Genomic DNA, 16,106 nt, shown 5'->3' with positions numbered 1-16,106 from the left:
TGCTTGTAACTGCTGTGCTGAGGCCAACTTTGTGCAGTTGTTTGTGTATCTATTTACTGGGGACTCTCATATCCCAAAGCAATGTCAATGTCCCTGGGAGGGTGGCTCCCACTGCTCCCTGGTCCTCAACTTCTGGGACATGTGTATATCTCCTTACGATCTATAGGTCCCTGAGTACCGGCTACCACATCTTTCCTGTTGATTCATGTTTGGTTCTTCGAGTGAAAATTTTACTTAAGGAAATGCCTCCAAAGCACTTATCAGTCACCAAACCTAAGAAGTCCGGGGCCCCAAATCTGTATGAGCTAGACAGTGACTTGACTAAGGTTAGTCATCATAGGAGAAGGCCCAGCTGACTCTGAATTTTTTCATCAGAGGTTTTGGAACTTAATCTGTGTGGAATTCGTTGGACCTCAGAAGACCCTGATCAAACTCCAAAACCTCTGCCTTGATTGGTTACAGCCAGAGACCTGCACCAAGGAGGAGATCATCGAGCTCTTGGTCCTTGAGCAGTACCTGACCATCATCCCTGCAAAGCTCAAGCCTTGGGTGCAGCAAAAAAGCCGGAGAACTGCGAGAAGCTCATCACTCTGCTAGAGAATTATAAGGAGATGTACCAGCCTGAAGGTGAGACTCTCCACGGGGTGATGGTGGTCAGCACAGGGTGCAGGTATGCCCTGGGACGCTCATCCTCCGCATTTCCAACATGGTCTGGGCTGGATCCCTCTCTGTCGTGGGCGGGGGGTATATTGAGCCTCATTGTGGTTTTCTGGGTATGACCACCAAAAGTGTCTCCACGTATGCCCAAGTATCCCCTGGCAGACAAAACCACCCAGGCTGAGAACCACTGTCCTGAGTCAGGAGAGGGAAAGGAGACACTTCTGTGAAAGGGAGGAAACCTCCTGTGGCTCCTGCCCTTTTGTGTGGTGCACGAGGACGTTTCCTCCTGTTTGTCTCTGGGGGTGAGGCCAGGGTGGTCACAGCCACCATACTTCCCCTCAGTTTCTAGGTGTCAGGAGTGGTTGGAAGCTACTAAAGGATTTTGAGCTCGGAAATGTCAGGATCAGGTCACTCCAACCCTATGTGTCTGTGACGGGGAGATGCGTCTCAGCGGTTGGGGAGAATTATTGGGAGAATATGGGTCAGAGATAGTAACTTGGCATCTGGTGTCCTCTCAGACGACAACAGTGACGTGACCAGCGACGACGAAATGACCCGGAACAGAGGAGAGTCCCCACCACCTCGCTCAGTGTATTCTTTCAGTGGTGAGTACCCATCGCCACTGGCCACCGATGAGCAGGCACTGCCAGATGCTTTCAGATGGAGACACGGTAGGTTGGGGCCTCCATGAAGATGACCCACCACCCCCAAGTGGTCAGCTTCACTCAGATCTGAGGAGAGGGTAAATTAATTGATGGCATAATGAGACGTTTTTATATCTAAATAGACACCTTAAATACTGACTATCGTTTTATTCAGTGATAGAGTATTGAAAGCTATTAGGAATTTGCAACAGGCTGCTTCAGCTGTACCCCCAGCCTCTCCAGGAAGGTTCATTAAAGATGCTTCAGTGAGCATTTATAAGGAGCACTGCTTTCAAGGAGGGCGTGTGTGTTGTTTCTTGGGTTTTGGTTTTTTGTAGTAGAATAACATGCACTTTAAGACGGGCTGCCAGACAGTAGAGGGTCTGCAGTCCATTCTCCTGAATGTGGACTTAGCCCCTTAGGAACTGGGAAGCCAGCGAGGAGTCTGAAGCAGAGGTTAGCTACTGGACTGAGCTTTGGAACTTGCTTTGAAGCAAGCCCCACTTGTGCGAAGCCTGCAGAAATCATGTTGCGGGTATAGGATGGAGAAGGGGTCAGATGAGCCTGGGAATCTGGAGCCCTCAGTTTTGGATCTGTCTCCTTGCAGGAAGAGTAAGGGTAGCATCTCTTTCCTGAGGAGTGTTTATACACATACAGGAAAAACAGGTATGTCAAAGTGCTTTGTTAACCACTGGAATGTCTCACTTGCTCAGGTGACCGGGACTGGGACCGGAGGGGCAGAAGCAGAGACATGGAGCCACGAGGCCGCTGGTCCTACACCAGGAACCCAAGAAGCAGTGAGTCTTAACCACTTTCTTTCTCAGTAGGAGGGTATATCGTATGTGCTGTGCACAGGTTCAAGGGGAAGGCAGCAGACCTCGGAGTTTCTGCTGCTCCATTTGGACGATATTCTGCTTCCCCAAAAGTTTAGTCCAAGGGTCCTGTTTGTGAAGTTCTACTCAGTACCACCAGCACAGGTTTCACCACCTAAATTACTGTTTGCTCAGTGTTGTTCTTAAGCTGGTGCATTGTTTTTAAACTAGAAGTTTCTGTATAAAATACTCTGCCACTGCAAAAATTGGAAACTAGTATAAAGTTCCATAGGCAGAAGGCAAGAATGGAAAACACCTTGTAGCAATATTGTTAACTAGGAACGTCTGCCACGACTTCCTGCAGTGTTAGGGAAGTGCCACATGTGAGAACCAGGCCTGAGAGTTTGAAAGGGAACCAGTCATCACACCAATGTATCGTTGGTGTCCATACTGCCAGAAATCATTTCCTGTTGCTCCTGGACTTGGAGAACACTGTTGTGGGGAGCAGGGCACCCCTAAAATTGGGCAGGAGAAGGATATCAGGAGTGAGTGACATCTAGTGATGGTTCACAACACATTAGGCACTGTTCAGAGCCATGATCCTGCGGGATGGTGCCTCTGATGCCATTTCCATGTTACACATTGCAGCTGGGGAGACCCAGAGATTGTGCCCGAACGATGAAGCTGGTGGGCACTGTACCTGGACCCACACAGCTTGGGCACAATCTGAACCACCTCTGAGATTAGGAGCAGAAGGATAAGGCGGGGCGGGCCCCTGGCCCTGCCCTGGGTCTGGGTTGTTGCAGGGCTACTGGTTTCATGGACTCCTCAGAGCCTGCCACAGAAGGCAGAGAAGAGAAACAAAGGCACCTGCTCTCGTATACCACACAGCCGGTTTCACAGTTGAATGGGCCAAACCTGGGACCTGCAGGATGGACTGGGCCTGCTCCTTGCTGATGCCTTTTCTCTTCCCAGGGATGCCTCAGCGGGATCTTTCCCTTCCTGTGATGGCAAAAACAAGCTTTGAAATGGAAAGAGATGACGACAGGGACTCCAGGGCCTATGAGTCCCGATCTCAGGTATGCTCAGGTTTACTCTCTTTCTAGAAAGGCCATCTTCATTTCATGGCAGAGATGCCTTTCTTTCCCCAGATGGTGTGTTTATTTGCCCTCTAGAGTCCTACCTGGTGTGAGAGCCCAGGTACTCCAGGAGGAGCCCGGGCCCATCCCACAGATGACAAGCAGCCCAGGTTGCTGCTGCCTGTTTCTGTGTCGTCCATGTGGTCAGAGGAGCTCCTGCCCCCTCAGCATGTGTGTCACTTGGTAGATTGGTCACACTGGCCATTCTCTACAGGGCCGGGGAAGCAGAGTGACTCTGGGGATCTTTCTGGTCCTCAGGAGGGAGCCAGGAAAGCTGTGGGTCTGCAGAGTAGACTGGCCAGGGAGAACAAAGGCTCTGGAGCTGACAAGAGCTGGGTTCAAAGCCTGGCTCTGCCACTTGGTAGCTGTGTGGACTTTGGCCATTTACTCAACTAAGCTGAATTTAAGTTTCCTCATCTGTAAAATGATACAGGGATTGCTCCCAGGGCTGCTGTGAGAAGTCACTCACACACATAGATGAAGTGCCTGGCACATGGTAGGCACACTGTCAAATGTTAACAATTATGGCAGCTGTGGTTTAAGAGGCAGCATGTACCAGGGAGATTCATGAAGGGGAAAAAAAATGTGGGACTTAAGCTTGCTTTTTAGGAAGGAGGAGAAGTTACTTAGACCACCTAGACATGGTGGAGTGTAGAGGAGGACCCCAGCACTGACGGGACTCAAAGAAGGGAGGAGCCGTTAGGCTTGGCCTTCCTTTCCTTCACGTATCAGTACCCACCCCATGTCAGACAGCGGGCCTAGGCCCTAGGGGGCACAGCAGTGAGCAACACAGAGAGGGGCCCTGCCCTGAGAAGCTTTTGACAGTTGCGCAAGTTAATATTGACAGAAATGTTGTATATAACTGCTAATCATTCTCAGTGCTCTCAAGGAAAAAGAGAGTTAGCAAGAAATTCTAACAAGGGCCTTGATTTGGATTGAAGGGAAAGGTCTTGGAGGCATTAACAGTTGCCATGTAGAGCCAGGAGCAGGCTGGGTCAGATGTTGCAGGAGGGAACCCCAGGCATTAGGGAGAGCTCAGCTAAAGTCATGGGATAGGAACTAAAGGGTCAAGTGGCTGCAACACAGGGGAAGAAGGCTGGAGTCATGTGTGGGCCTGGCCACTGGTGTCCTAATAGTGGGGCTTTGTGTTGTTTTGCTTTTTAAATGCCCTTCCTTGACAATGTGTGAAGAATTGGCATCCAAGCCCCATGTCTGCATAATCAAAAGTCTGAAAGCCACTGATTCCTACTGACAGAGTATGGTAATAACACCAGCAGCAGATGACATACATTACATTTTGAAGGTGTACAAAACAGAAAATTTTCTCATCTTTTAGCATCACAAGAAAATCTCTTTAATTGTTCACATGTAGGAAATGTTGTGAAAATTACATTGTGCCGTATTAGCATTGTTCTCAGAACGGCATCTCTTCTGTTGAACTTGATTGCAGTTTGTATACTTCAAGGTGTCATGTCGATTACAAAGACAAAGTGAACGACCAATTTAGGGCTGCCCAGTTGCATAGCTTTTAATTTTAAATCAAAGCGTGCTTTTTCTTTCATGTGAAAAAGAATTTCATCTATGAAGCTCTGTTTCGTTTTCTTGCCCTATGAGTTTTTGTTGTTGTTGTTGCTTTCTTGTGGCAGGGCACAGGCAGTGCATAAATAAGACTGTCCTCTTAAACCCAGATGCCCGTACCTCTTTTTCTTTCTTGGTAGATGGACCTTATTCAGCAAACCCTCTTTTTTGCTACATTTTTCATGTTGCTCAATGCCTCTTCCCAGCAATAGAACTATGGTAGATTTAATATCAAAACATTTATATGTCCTTTACATAATTTTTCTTAATGTTTAAGCAACACATCACATTGCAGAAAATCCTCACCCACAGTATTCCAAAGCAGACAGATGCTCTTCTCCCCATTTTACAGGTGAAGAACCTGAAAGAAAGGTTTAAAAAGATTTCGGTTCCCAAGGTTGCATAGCTCATAATTGGTGCGGGAGCTCCTTTGACCCAGAGTTCTGTCCAGCTCCAAAGTCTGTGGGCTTCCCACAGCACCATCTCCCTTCTCAAGTCTCTCTCCAGTCTCAGCGCCATTCTTCCTGTGACCATGACTCCCTGAAACCAATGATGTTCTAGTCAGCCCTCTGGCAATAAGCAAAGGTCCTTTAGGATCCTGCATAGAAAGTTCTCCTGAGTAATGCAAGGAGTTTTTAAATTCCTTTTTAGGTAAATATCCATTAAAACAGAAAAGGCAATTATAAAAATGCCCTCAGGGCTTACAGTTACTCCTGGGTTATTTGGAAATTCTGCAAACTGGAAACTCCCTCAATGTAGCCATGCTGTGCCATGGAGAAACCAGGAGGGAGGTTTAAGTCACATCCTGACCAGATGTCTGCTTGAGTGTGTCTTCTTTCTGTTCCTTGAGTACTCCATGCCTGTTTGATATTTAGTCTGTTTAAGCTTTCCCACCAATTCCTTTCTATGTGTATCATAATCTAACCCACCACTTAAGGCCCCACCTGCCCTCCACAAACCTTTGCTCACTGTTCAGGCCCACCCTGAACTGTCCCTCTACAAAAACCGATTAGCACTTATTATCTGTACCCCAATTTATTGTTTATTGTTCTCTAATTGTTTCATGAGTCTTTTCTCTCCAACCAAATTATAAGCTGCATGAGGGCAAGGAATATGTGTCATGCGTCTTTGGGATCTGCCTCAGAGTGTAGCATCAAGGTAGGTACGACGTAGGCCCCTAGTAACACTTGACTTGGATCACTCAGAACCCCAATATTGAGAGCACTTCCTATATAACTTCATATATGTAGCTCCCATGTCGCCAACATTATTCTGTCTTTGGACGTCAGTGGGGACAGACTCCATTGAGAGGTCTTCGTTTGCTGTTTCAGGATGCTGAATCATACCAAAATATGGTGGACCTCACCGAGGACAGGAAACCTCACAACACAATACAGGACAACATGGAAAACTACAGGAAGCTGCTCTCCCTGGGTAAGTAGCTCCTTCTCTCAGTTACTGCCAGTCCAGTCATCAAAGCATTTTGTCATCTTGCTCCTTTTTAAGTTCGGTGTTAGAGTCCACATGAATATATTTGGACTTCAAGGGTAATAAGAAACCTTTGAAAGATTTCAAATGAGGGAGTACATAATGAGATTTGTGTTTTTAAGAAATGCCACTGGCTTTGGGTAAAGATGCATTGTACAGGGTGAGGACAAGCAGGGAGTTGTTTTTTGCCACAAGAGTTGATACTTTTTCTAGAGCAGTAGCACTAGAGGTTTTTAAGTAGACATTCAGGATAGGATACTGAGTTCCCATGTGGACTTTCCTGGAAGACATCTGCCCAAGTTTCTGGTGGGTAGTTGGCCATGCAGGTCTATAAGGCCATGGGACTTCAAGGAGGGAGCAGGTGGAGGAAGAGCAGTCATGAGGTAAGAGGAAGAAGGCCAGTGCAAAAGAGGACTTAAAAAGTGGTTACAAGAAGATAAAGACTAAAAGACGGTGCACTGATTTCAGGGACATGTGGGGTCTTTGTACACATGTCTGAGCAGAGTCAGAAGAATTACATGCAGATGTAATGGATTAGGGAATACGTAGTAGGGAAATGAGACAGCAAATGTCTTCTGACATCCAAAGAATCAGAAATGGGCCACCTCATATTTAGTGGCTCAGTGAAAGAGGAAGATCAATTTAAGGATGAGTCTTGGTCTTCAACTTGAATTTGAACCATATTGTTCTTGTGACCAGGAGTGCAGCTTGCCGAAGACGATGGCCACTCCCACATGACACAGGGCCACTCATCAAGATCCAAGAGAAGTGCCTACCCAAGCACCAGTCGAGGTAAGCAGGAGGCACATCTCACAGAGGAGCCACACAACCAGTAAGATGGTATCACAGAAACTTCTACACTTTCTATTCCCAAACATCATAGAAGGATGCGCCCATTCAAGTCCCACTGTCATTCTTATGGGGACTAGGGAGTATTTACATTTGGGGTTTCTTTCCAGGTCTGAAAACTATGCCTGAAGCCAAAAAATCAACCCATCGGCGGGGGATTTGTGAAGATGAATCTTCCCACGGGGTGATAATGGAAAAATTCATCAAGGATGTGTCACGCAGTTCCAAATCAAGAAGAGCAAGGGAGTCAAGCAACCAGTCACAGAGATTCCCCAGAATGTCAGATGATAAGTGGAAGGACCTTTCATTGAACAAGAGGGAGTCAGTGATCCAGGAGAGGGTTTATGAAGGGAATTCATTTAGGGGAGGCTTTAGGTTCAATTCAACCCTTGTTTCCAGAAAGAGAATTCTTGAAAGAAAGAGGCGCTATCATTTTGACACAGATGGGAAGGGCTCAACTCATGATCAAAAAGCCTGTCCCAGGAAAAAGCCCTTTGAATGTGGTAGTGAGATGAGAAAAGCCATGAGCATGAGCAGCTTGAGCAGCCTCAGCTCCCCATCCTTCACCGAGTCACAGCCAATTGATTTTGGGGCAATGCCATATGTATGTGATGAGTGTGGGAGGTCGTTCAGTGTCATCTCAGGATTTGTTGAGCACCAGATCATGCATACTAGAGAGAACCTCTATGAGTATGGTGAGTCCTTTATTCACAGTGTGGCTGTCAGTGAAGTTCAGAAAAGTCAGATTGGAGGGAAACGTTTTGAATGTAAGGACTGTGGGGAGACCTTCAATAAGAGTGCTGCCTTGGCTGAACATCGAAAAATTCATGCTAGAGAGTATCTTGTGGAATGTAAGGATCAGGAGTATGAGGAAGCCTTCATGCCTAGCCCAACCTTTAGTGAGCTTCAGAAAATATATGGCAAAGACAAATTCTATGAGTGCAGGGTGTGTAAGGAAACATTCCTTCATAGTTCTGCCCTTATTGAGCACCAGAAAATCCACTTTGGGGATGACAAAGATAATGACCATGAACGTGAACGTGAACGCGAGCGCGGGGAAGCCTTTATGCCCAGCTCAACCCTTAATGAATTTCAGAAAATGTGTGGTAAAGAGAAAATGTACGAATGTAAGGTGTGTGGGGAGACTTTTCTTCACAGCTCATCTCTGAAAGAACATCAGAAAATCCATACTAGAGGGAACCCATTTGAAAATAAGGGTAAAGTGTGTGAGGAAACCTTTATTCCTGGTCAGTCCCTTAAAAGGCGTCAGAAAACTTATAATAAGGAGAAGCTCTATGACTTCACAGATGGCCGGGATGCCTTCATGCAAAGCTCAGAGCTCAGTGAGCATCAGAAAATTCATTCTCGAAAGAACATCTTTGAAGGCAGAGGGTACGAGAAATCTGTCATTCATAATATGCCCTTCACTGAATCTCAGAAGAGTCATACTATAACAAGACCTCCTGAAAGTGATGAGGACGAGAAGCCGTTCACCATCAGCTCTAACCCCTATGAAAACCAGAAGATTCCCACTAAGGAAAATGTCTATGAGGGGAAATCATATGAGAGATCTGTTATTCATAGCTTAGACTCTGTGGAAGCTCAAAAAAGTCACAGTGTAGCAGGGCCCAGTAAACCAAAAGTAATGGCAGAGTCTACCATTCAGAGCTTTGATGCTATCAACCATCAGAGAGTTCGTGCTGGAGGGAATACCTCTGAAGGAAGGGAATACAGTAGGTCTGTTATCCATAGCTTAGTGGCTTCCAAACCTCCAAAAAGTCACAATGGAAATGAATTGGTGGAATCTAATGAGAATGGAGAATCCTCCATTTATATCTCAGACCTGAATGGTAAGCGACCAAAGATTCCTGCCAGAGAGAACCCTTGTGAAGGGGGCAGTAAGAATCACAACTATGAAGACTCAGTCATACAGAGTGTATCCCATGCCAAACCTCAGAAAAGTGTTCCTGGAAAGGGATCTGGTGAATTTAAGAAGGATGGTGAATTCTCTGTTCCCAGCTCAAATGTCCGTGAATATCAGAAGGCTCGTGCTAAAAAGAAATATATTGAGCATAGGAGCAATGAGACCTCTGTAATTCACTCTCTACCTTTTGGTAAACAACAAACACTTCGCCCTCGAGGGATGCTCTATGAATGTCAAGAGTGCGGAGAGTGCTTTGCTCATAGGTCTGACCTCACTGAGCACCAGAAGATTCATGATAGAGAGAAGCCCTCTGGAAGCAGAAACTATGAATGGTCTGTCATTCGCAGCTTGGCACCTACTGACCCTCAAACGAGTTATGCCCAAGAGCAATATGCTAAAGAACAAGCACGGAACAAACGTAAGGAGTTCAGCCAATCCTTTGCTACCAGAAAAGACCTCAACACACATCAGAAGATCTATGACCAAGAGAAGTCTCATGGCAAGAAGTCTCAAGGCAAGAAGACCCATGGGGAGGAGACCCATGGCAAGAAGTCCCATGGTGAGAAGTCTAATGGTGAGAAGACCCAAGGTGAGGAGACCCATGGCGAGGAGACTCACGGTCAGGAGATAATTGAAGACCCTGTCATTCAAGGCTCAGACATGGAAGAGCCTCAGAAGGATGACCCTGATGACACAATCTATGAATGTGAGGACTGTGGCCTGGGCTTTGTGGATCTCACAGACCTCACAGACCATCAGAAAGTCCACAGGAGGAAGTGCCTGGTTGACAGTCGGGAGTACACACATTCTGTAAGTCACACCCATTCCATCAGCGAGTATCAGAGAAATTACACTGGAGAGCAGCTATATGAATGTCCAAAGTGTGGGGAATCTTTTATTCATAGCTCATTCCTTTTCGAGCATCAAAGAATCCATGAACAAGACCAGTTGTATTCCTTGAAGGGGTGTGATGACGGTTTTATTGCCCTCTTGCCTGTGAAGCCACGGAGGAATCGTGCTGCAGAGAGGAATCCTGCTCTTGCTGGGTCAGCCATTCGATGCCTGTTGTGTGGACAAGGCTTCATTCATAGCTCTGCCCTTAATGAGCATATGAGACTTCATAGGGAAGATGATTTACTGGAGCAGAGCCAGATGGCTGAGGAAGCTATCATTCCAGGCTTAGCCCTCACTGAGTTTCAGAGAAGTCAGACTGAAGAGAGACTCTTTGAATGCGCAGTCTGTGGAGAATCTTTTGTCAATGCAGCAGAACTTGCAGATCATGTTACTGTTCATAAGAATGAACCTTATGAGTATGGGTCCTCCTATACTCACACCTCATTTCTTACTGAGCCCCTCAAAGGAGCTATGCCATTCTATGAATGCAAGGATTGTGGTAAGTCCTTTATTCATAGCACAGTCCTCACTAAACATAAGAAGCTTCATCTGGAAGAAGAAGAAGATGATGATGATGATGATGATGATGATGATGATGATGAAGCAGTTGGAGCAGCAGCCCAGGAAGTTGAAGCCAATGTCCATGTTCCACAAGAAGTTCTGAGGATTCAGGGGTCAAATGTAGAGGCTGCCGAACCAGAGGTGGAGGCTGCCGAGCCAGAGGTGGAGGCTGCTGAGCCAGAGGTGGAGGCTGCCGAGCCTAATGGAGAGGCTGAAGGGCCAGATGGAGAGGCTGCAGAGCCCAATGGAGAGGCTGAGCAGCCGAACGGAGAGGCTGAGCAGCCAAATGGGGATGCCGACGAGCCAGATGGTGCAGGGATTGAAGACCCAGAAGAAAGAGCTGAAGAGCCAGAGGGAAAAGCTGAAGAGCCAGAGGGAGATGCCGACGAGCCTGATGGTGCAGGAATCGAAGACCCAGAAGAAGGTGAAGATCAAGAGATTCAGGTGGAAGAACCATACTATGACTGCCATGAATGCACAGAAACCTTTACTTCTAGCGCAGCATTCGGTGAGCATCTGAAAACCCATGCCAGCATGATCATATTTGAGCCTGCAAATGCCTTTGGAGAGTGCTCAGGCTACATTGAACATGCCAGCACCAGCACAGGTGGTGCCGATCAAGCCGATGAGAAGTACTTCAAATGTGATATCTGTGGGCAGCTCTTCAGTGACCGCCTTTCCCTCGCCAGACACCAGAATACCCACACCGGCTGACAGCATTGGGTAAAGGTTAGAAAACCTTCACCTAGGACTTGACCCTTACCAAACCACAGAGAATTCAAACCAATCCATGATAATGTCAGTAGGAGACTTAACCTTAGCATGTACACACCTGACTTAACATCACTGAACTCAGATTAAAAAGAGACTAAATGTAGAGATTTCACAGTCTTAAGCTTTCCCCTTCAGACATCAGTGTCTACATGTGGGAGAGCCACAGCACACATATTACCTTCCAAGTAATCAGATTGAGAAAACCCTATGAGTATTCTAGACTACAAAGACTGCCCCAGTGAACTGTAAATGACACTTGCATAACTGATATACAGTGTTTCCTGAGGTGTATATAAAATAGCAAATTATGGCAGAACAGTGATCACATATATTTGGATTTAATATGATATACAGTTACAGTTTACTGTGCAGAGGTACCTTACCTGGTACTCTGAATTTTTTTTTTTTTTTTTTTGGGAGGAGGAAGAGAGCAACAAATTTGAATATATTTGTAAGTGTCTTAGATCCTGAGAAAGACTTATTGTGCATTATTTGAACCCTGTCAGTATCTTTTTGAGTAATTGTTTTGTTCCTTACCCTTAAATAGTCTTGTGAAGGTGTAGGCATGACAGATAACATGTCTTTTACTCTTTGCTGTTTGAAAACAGAAGTACTTTGAGCTTCTTTCTGCAGCCATTTCGTCTGCACCAACACTTTGGAACCTAATACTGTGTAAGGCTTTACAATATGTAGATTGGCCTTTTTATGACCCAAATTGATTGGTTGCCACGTTGTATGTATGTATCAGTGGTTCTCATGCAAAAATATTACAAGTTTGTTTTCTGTTTGTTTTTTTTTTAAATCAATTCAGTATGTGTTTGATGATAGTGAATTGATAAAACCCGAAGCTTTTCCCTGTAAATCTTACATCTTTGCCTTTAAAGAATGGGTTACAACCATCACTAGATCACAGTAGTGCCTAATGAAGGTTGAGAACCATAGGAGAGGCTCTCATGCTGTAAATAATGATGCAGGCTAACGACCTTTCATCACTTTCTTTGTGCGCTTCCTGCCTTAAGTGACAAGTAGCAACATGGCTTGGGTCCCCTGTGCAGCATCAGCATATGCTGCCACAAGTCAGTGTGCACCCTAGGTGCCCAGGAGCTAGTATCCTTAGATCTTTCTATCGCTAACTTAATTCTCTTCTTTATTTATCTGACCCTCTAACTCCATGTCTAACTTGCATTTTTTAAAAAATGCTTTCTTTACAGTCAACCCAAGCTTAACATGGACTCAGGTTCCCCAGCAGCCTTAATTTGTTTTGTTACCATCTGTTCATTCTTTTTCAGCTTTCCTGGAGTATTTCTGAGTGTCGTGTTCGTCTGATCTTAGCATTCCCTTTAATTACAAATTGACCTCACAGCTTGAGGTTTCCTGTGTCCTATTCTGTGGACTACCTGTGCTCCTTTGCTTCCCCTCCCCTTGCATAATAACTATATTAAGAGATTTTTTTGGCCTTGAGTTGGCTGGAAAAAAAAATTAAAATTTAAAAAAACTAAAAAAAAAAAAGATTTGCAAAAGATAAGTGTATATCATTTGAACAAGCAAAATTAAAATACCCAGTGGGGGAAATGTGTCTGAATCTTACTCTTCTAGATCTGCAGGATTAGGGCTTGGGGGAGTATGTAAAAGATGCAGAGTGCCAAAGTTTAGGAAGATTGTAGAGCTGAGAGCAAGGAGCAGAAATGAGTAAGCCAAAGAAGGGAGTCCTAACATATCACCAGACCTAGGAGGGGAGAGGCGACAGACAAAAGAAAACACCAGAGGCAAAAATTGTGGAAGGCCAGGTTGCCTAGAATGAATTGAGTGGGGTGTCCTGAGCAGTTTGGAAAAGAAGGAGCCTTTGATGGCATGGTGTAAGTGAGGGCTGGCTGCATAGGAAGACCTGAGGTTGGAATGGACATCAGGAAAGCTGAGGGGCAGTGAGGTGTACTACATAGGAAGAGGACTTTTGAAACAGGAATCAGTGTTGATGTCGGGGTGAACTTTATGGGTTCATTACTTGATGTTAACATCGTTGGCAGTGTTAATTCATAGACCCTTTTCAGAAAGCAACTTGCCAGGAGTCAGGGTGTCTGTTCCAACCTTAAGTTAGTGAGAAGATAGTGACAGATGGTAAACAACAAGAGAATGATTGTGTAAACCTATCTATGGACACTTATGCAGCTGTTTAAAAATGATAATCATGAGTTAGGTAGCAACATGGAAATAGATTTACGGAATATTAAGTGGAGAAAGCAGGACACGAAAGTATATTTATACTACAGTTATAACTTTAAAAATGTATGCTTATAGTCAAAAGCTGTTGTGGTGTTGTTGTTGTAGGCTTATAGTTGAGCATTATTTTCTTAAATTTCTTGAATGTTCTTATGGTAGTGTTACTAAAAAGTTTATAATCACATTTCCATTGTGAACATAATTTGAACTCATTATCACACACTTGGAAAATACAGAAAAGTGGAGGAAAAAAATTCATATTCCCACCATCCAAAGACATATATACTCTTCTCTATCTTGTTTATTCTTGTTTCTGTGCACAGGTTTATGATTATAACTGTGTTGAAATATATATTCAAAATAGCTGTTATGTTACTTTTGTGGAATTATGGTTAAATACTTTTATCTTAATTTTTTCAAATGTTCCTTGTAATAATGTCCTTGTAACAGTGTATTATGTATGTCTCTATTGCGTGCATAATACACACCCAGAGGAAAAATTAGAAAATGCAGTAAATTATAAAAAAAAAAATTACCCATATTCTCAACATCCAACAACTACTGCTAACATCTTGATCTATTTCCTTCATCTTGTTTCAGTGCACAAGCTTGTGATTATAACAGTTTTAAATATGTGTGCATAAAGTCTAAAATGAAAAGATGTGGAAAGTAACTAATACAGTGTTGTCATTGTGGGAATTTGGTTAAATATTTTGTCTCAAATTCCTTAAATAATCTTTGGTGTTTTGGTAATAAATTTTATGTGTGTACTTTTCCATTATAAATATAATACATACAGAAAACTGGAAATTCAGTAAAGAAAGGAAAATTCACTCATATTCCCAATACCCAACAACAATTACTGTTAACATCTTGATCTGTACACTAGTCTGTGATTATTAGGTTGTTAATGATAAGTATGCATAAGTGTCAAAGATGGGAAGAAAGATGGAAAACAAGAAATAGTTGTGTGGTTGTTGTGGGATTATGGTTATTTTGTCTCGGTTTCCTTAAAAGATCTTCATCATTCTAGTGTTTTGGTAGTCCACCTTTATTACATGTATTTTCATTATATATGAAATATGTGTTCATTATAGAAAATTTGAAGTTACAGAAATGTAGAAGAGAAACTCACCCATGTTTTCACCATCCAAAAACCATGGTTAACATCTTACTTCATCTTGTTTCTGTGCACAGGTTTTTGGTTTGTTAATATGGTTGTGATCATTCTATCTATCTGTAATAGTGTCAACAATAAAAATAAAGTTAAAAATAAATGTTTCTCAGTCTCTTCTTTTGTCTGTTTTGTGTTTGGAGTTGTTAAATATGTTCTTTTCTTAGAGATACTACTCCAAAAACTGAGCCCCTCCTTAAGCCTGAAAAGTTTGGTTTGCAAATCTTACTCTATTTTAAAGTATTATCTATTCCAACAATTACTTGTAAGGGATTTTTAAATACTCTTTGATTTCACATTTGTAACTGCCCTTATAAAACTAAAACATACTTTCCAACAATTTTTTTAAACTTGATAATAACCACAAGTATATCTTAGTTACTTGAGTGGGTGTTTTTAATTGGAAATGTGAGATTGTCTCAAACATTTAAAAAAAAAATTACAGACAATAATGAACACTTAACATAAAAGTGTTAATACTATGTTATAGAATCTCAGGTATTTATTTCTGACTTGCCTGAGGTTAAAAATTAATTATCCTGAGGGGGTTACCTCTGTACTGTTTTTCCCCCAAGTTCATTAACCAGACTTTAACCTGACTTCCCACCAGAAACATCCCATGCAATTCAGCAGGTCATCATCCCTGATAGTAATTTTTAAACATGCCTGTGATTCCATAATGATCAGAGCTTTTTAACCAACTTGCTAACCCCATTGGTGACCATAGTGAGTAGCACCATACCTAATTTGTGGCTGCTGTCTCCCCCGTTCTTTAAGTCAGAGGAGACGGTCATGTACTTCATGCCCTTTTAATATCCTTCATGTCAAATGATTGAATTTTGCTCTTAAGATACAAAGGTATACTTGTCGTTAATTCTAAGTAGGATTTGACAGAGTGCTGCATTCTTTCATGTTCTTAGAACTTTATCTCTTGTACCATCTGACTGTTTTGGTCACAGCTTCCATGGTCATTCTGTGACAAGGGGCATCAGCATAGGTCAGGGTGGGAGGCTTGGGACTTTTTAAGGATGCATTTCCTAAATAATGTGTTACAAAAGTTTGTAAAGGAAGGGAATGAAGTGAGTGTCATTAGGGGTTGCTTGACCAATCCTTATACTCGGGCAATTCCTTCCTCCACCCCACACCCAGTTGAAGGGGTAACTAAGTTCCCCTACTGCTATGCTTATTCTGTTAGACTTGACCTCTCCCTGGTATCTGTCACTTGATTGGTGCCCATAGGTTCCCTGTCCCTGTGTCCAGTCAGATTCAAAAGAGACTGAGAGCTACCTAGGTGGTCATATGGGTTGGGGCTGGGTATACTTTTGAACACAGTCCTAGAAGGAAATAAACCATAAAGCCAGAGGGAATCCTGGTTCCTGGTGCCTCACCTAC

The 16,106-nt window shown here is 43.7% G+C and overlaps 1 protein-coding gene across 1 annotated transcript in view; it reads left to right on the top strand.

Moving 5' to 3' along the window:
• The window catches only part of PEG3 (paternally expressed 3), a 30,091-nt gene extending 15,270 nt beyond the window's left edge, over positions 1 to 14,821 (top strand). The window contains exons 3-9 of the mRNA XM_012465348.2: positions 463 to 627; positions 1,179 to 1,265; positions 2,018 to 2,101; positions 3,092 to 3,195; positions 6,165 to 6,267; positions 7,021 to 7,113; positions 7,281 to 14,821. Coding sequence (XP_012320771.2) covers positions 612 to 627; positions 1,179 to 1,265; positions 2,018 to 2,101; positions 3,092 to 3,195; positions 6,165 to 6,267; positions 7,021 to 7,113; positions 7,281 to 11,263 — 4,470 coding nt within the window. The 5' untranslated portion in view covers positions 463 to 611 and the 3' untranslated portion in view covers positions 11,264 to 14,821. The remainder of the gene's footprint in view (positions 1 to 462; positions 628 to 1,178; positions 1,266 to 2,017; positions 2,102 to 3,091; positions 3,196 to 6,164; positions 6,268 to 7,020; positions 7,114 to 7,280) is intronic.
• Positions 14,822 to 16,106: the final 1,285 nt, after the last annotated feature.

The sequence above is a fragment of the Aotus nancymaae genome, unplaced genomic scaffold (genome assembly GCF_030222135.1).
Source record: "Aotus nancymaae isolate 86718 unplaced genomic scaffold, 86718_ANA_hifiasm-v0.15.2.pri h1tg000069l, whole genome shotgun sequence".
Lineage (NCBI taxonomy): Eukaryota > Metazoa > Chordata > Mammalia > Primates > Aotidae > Aotus > Aotus nancymaae.
The sequence above is the reverse complement of the archived record's forward strand: the minus strand, read 5'-3'. Positions and strand labels throughout refer to the sequence as shown.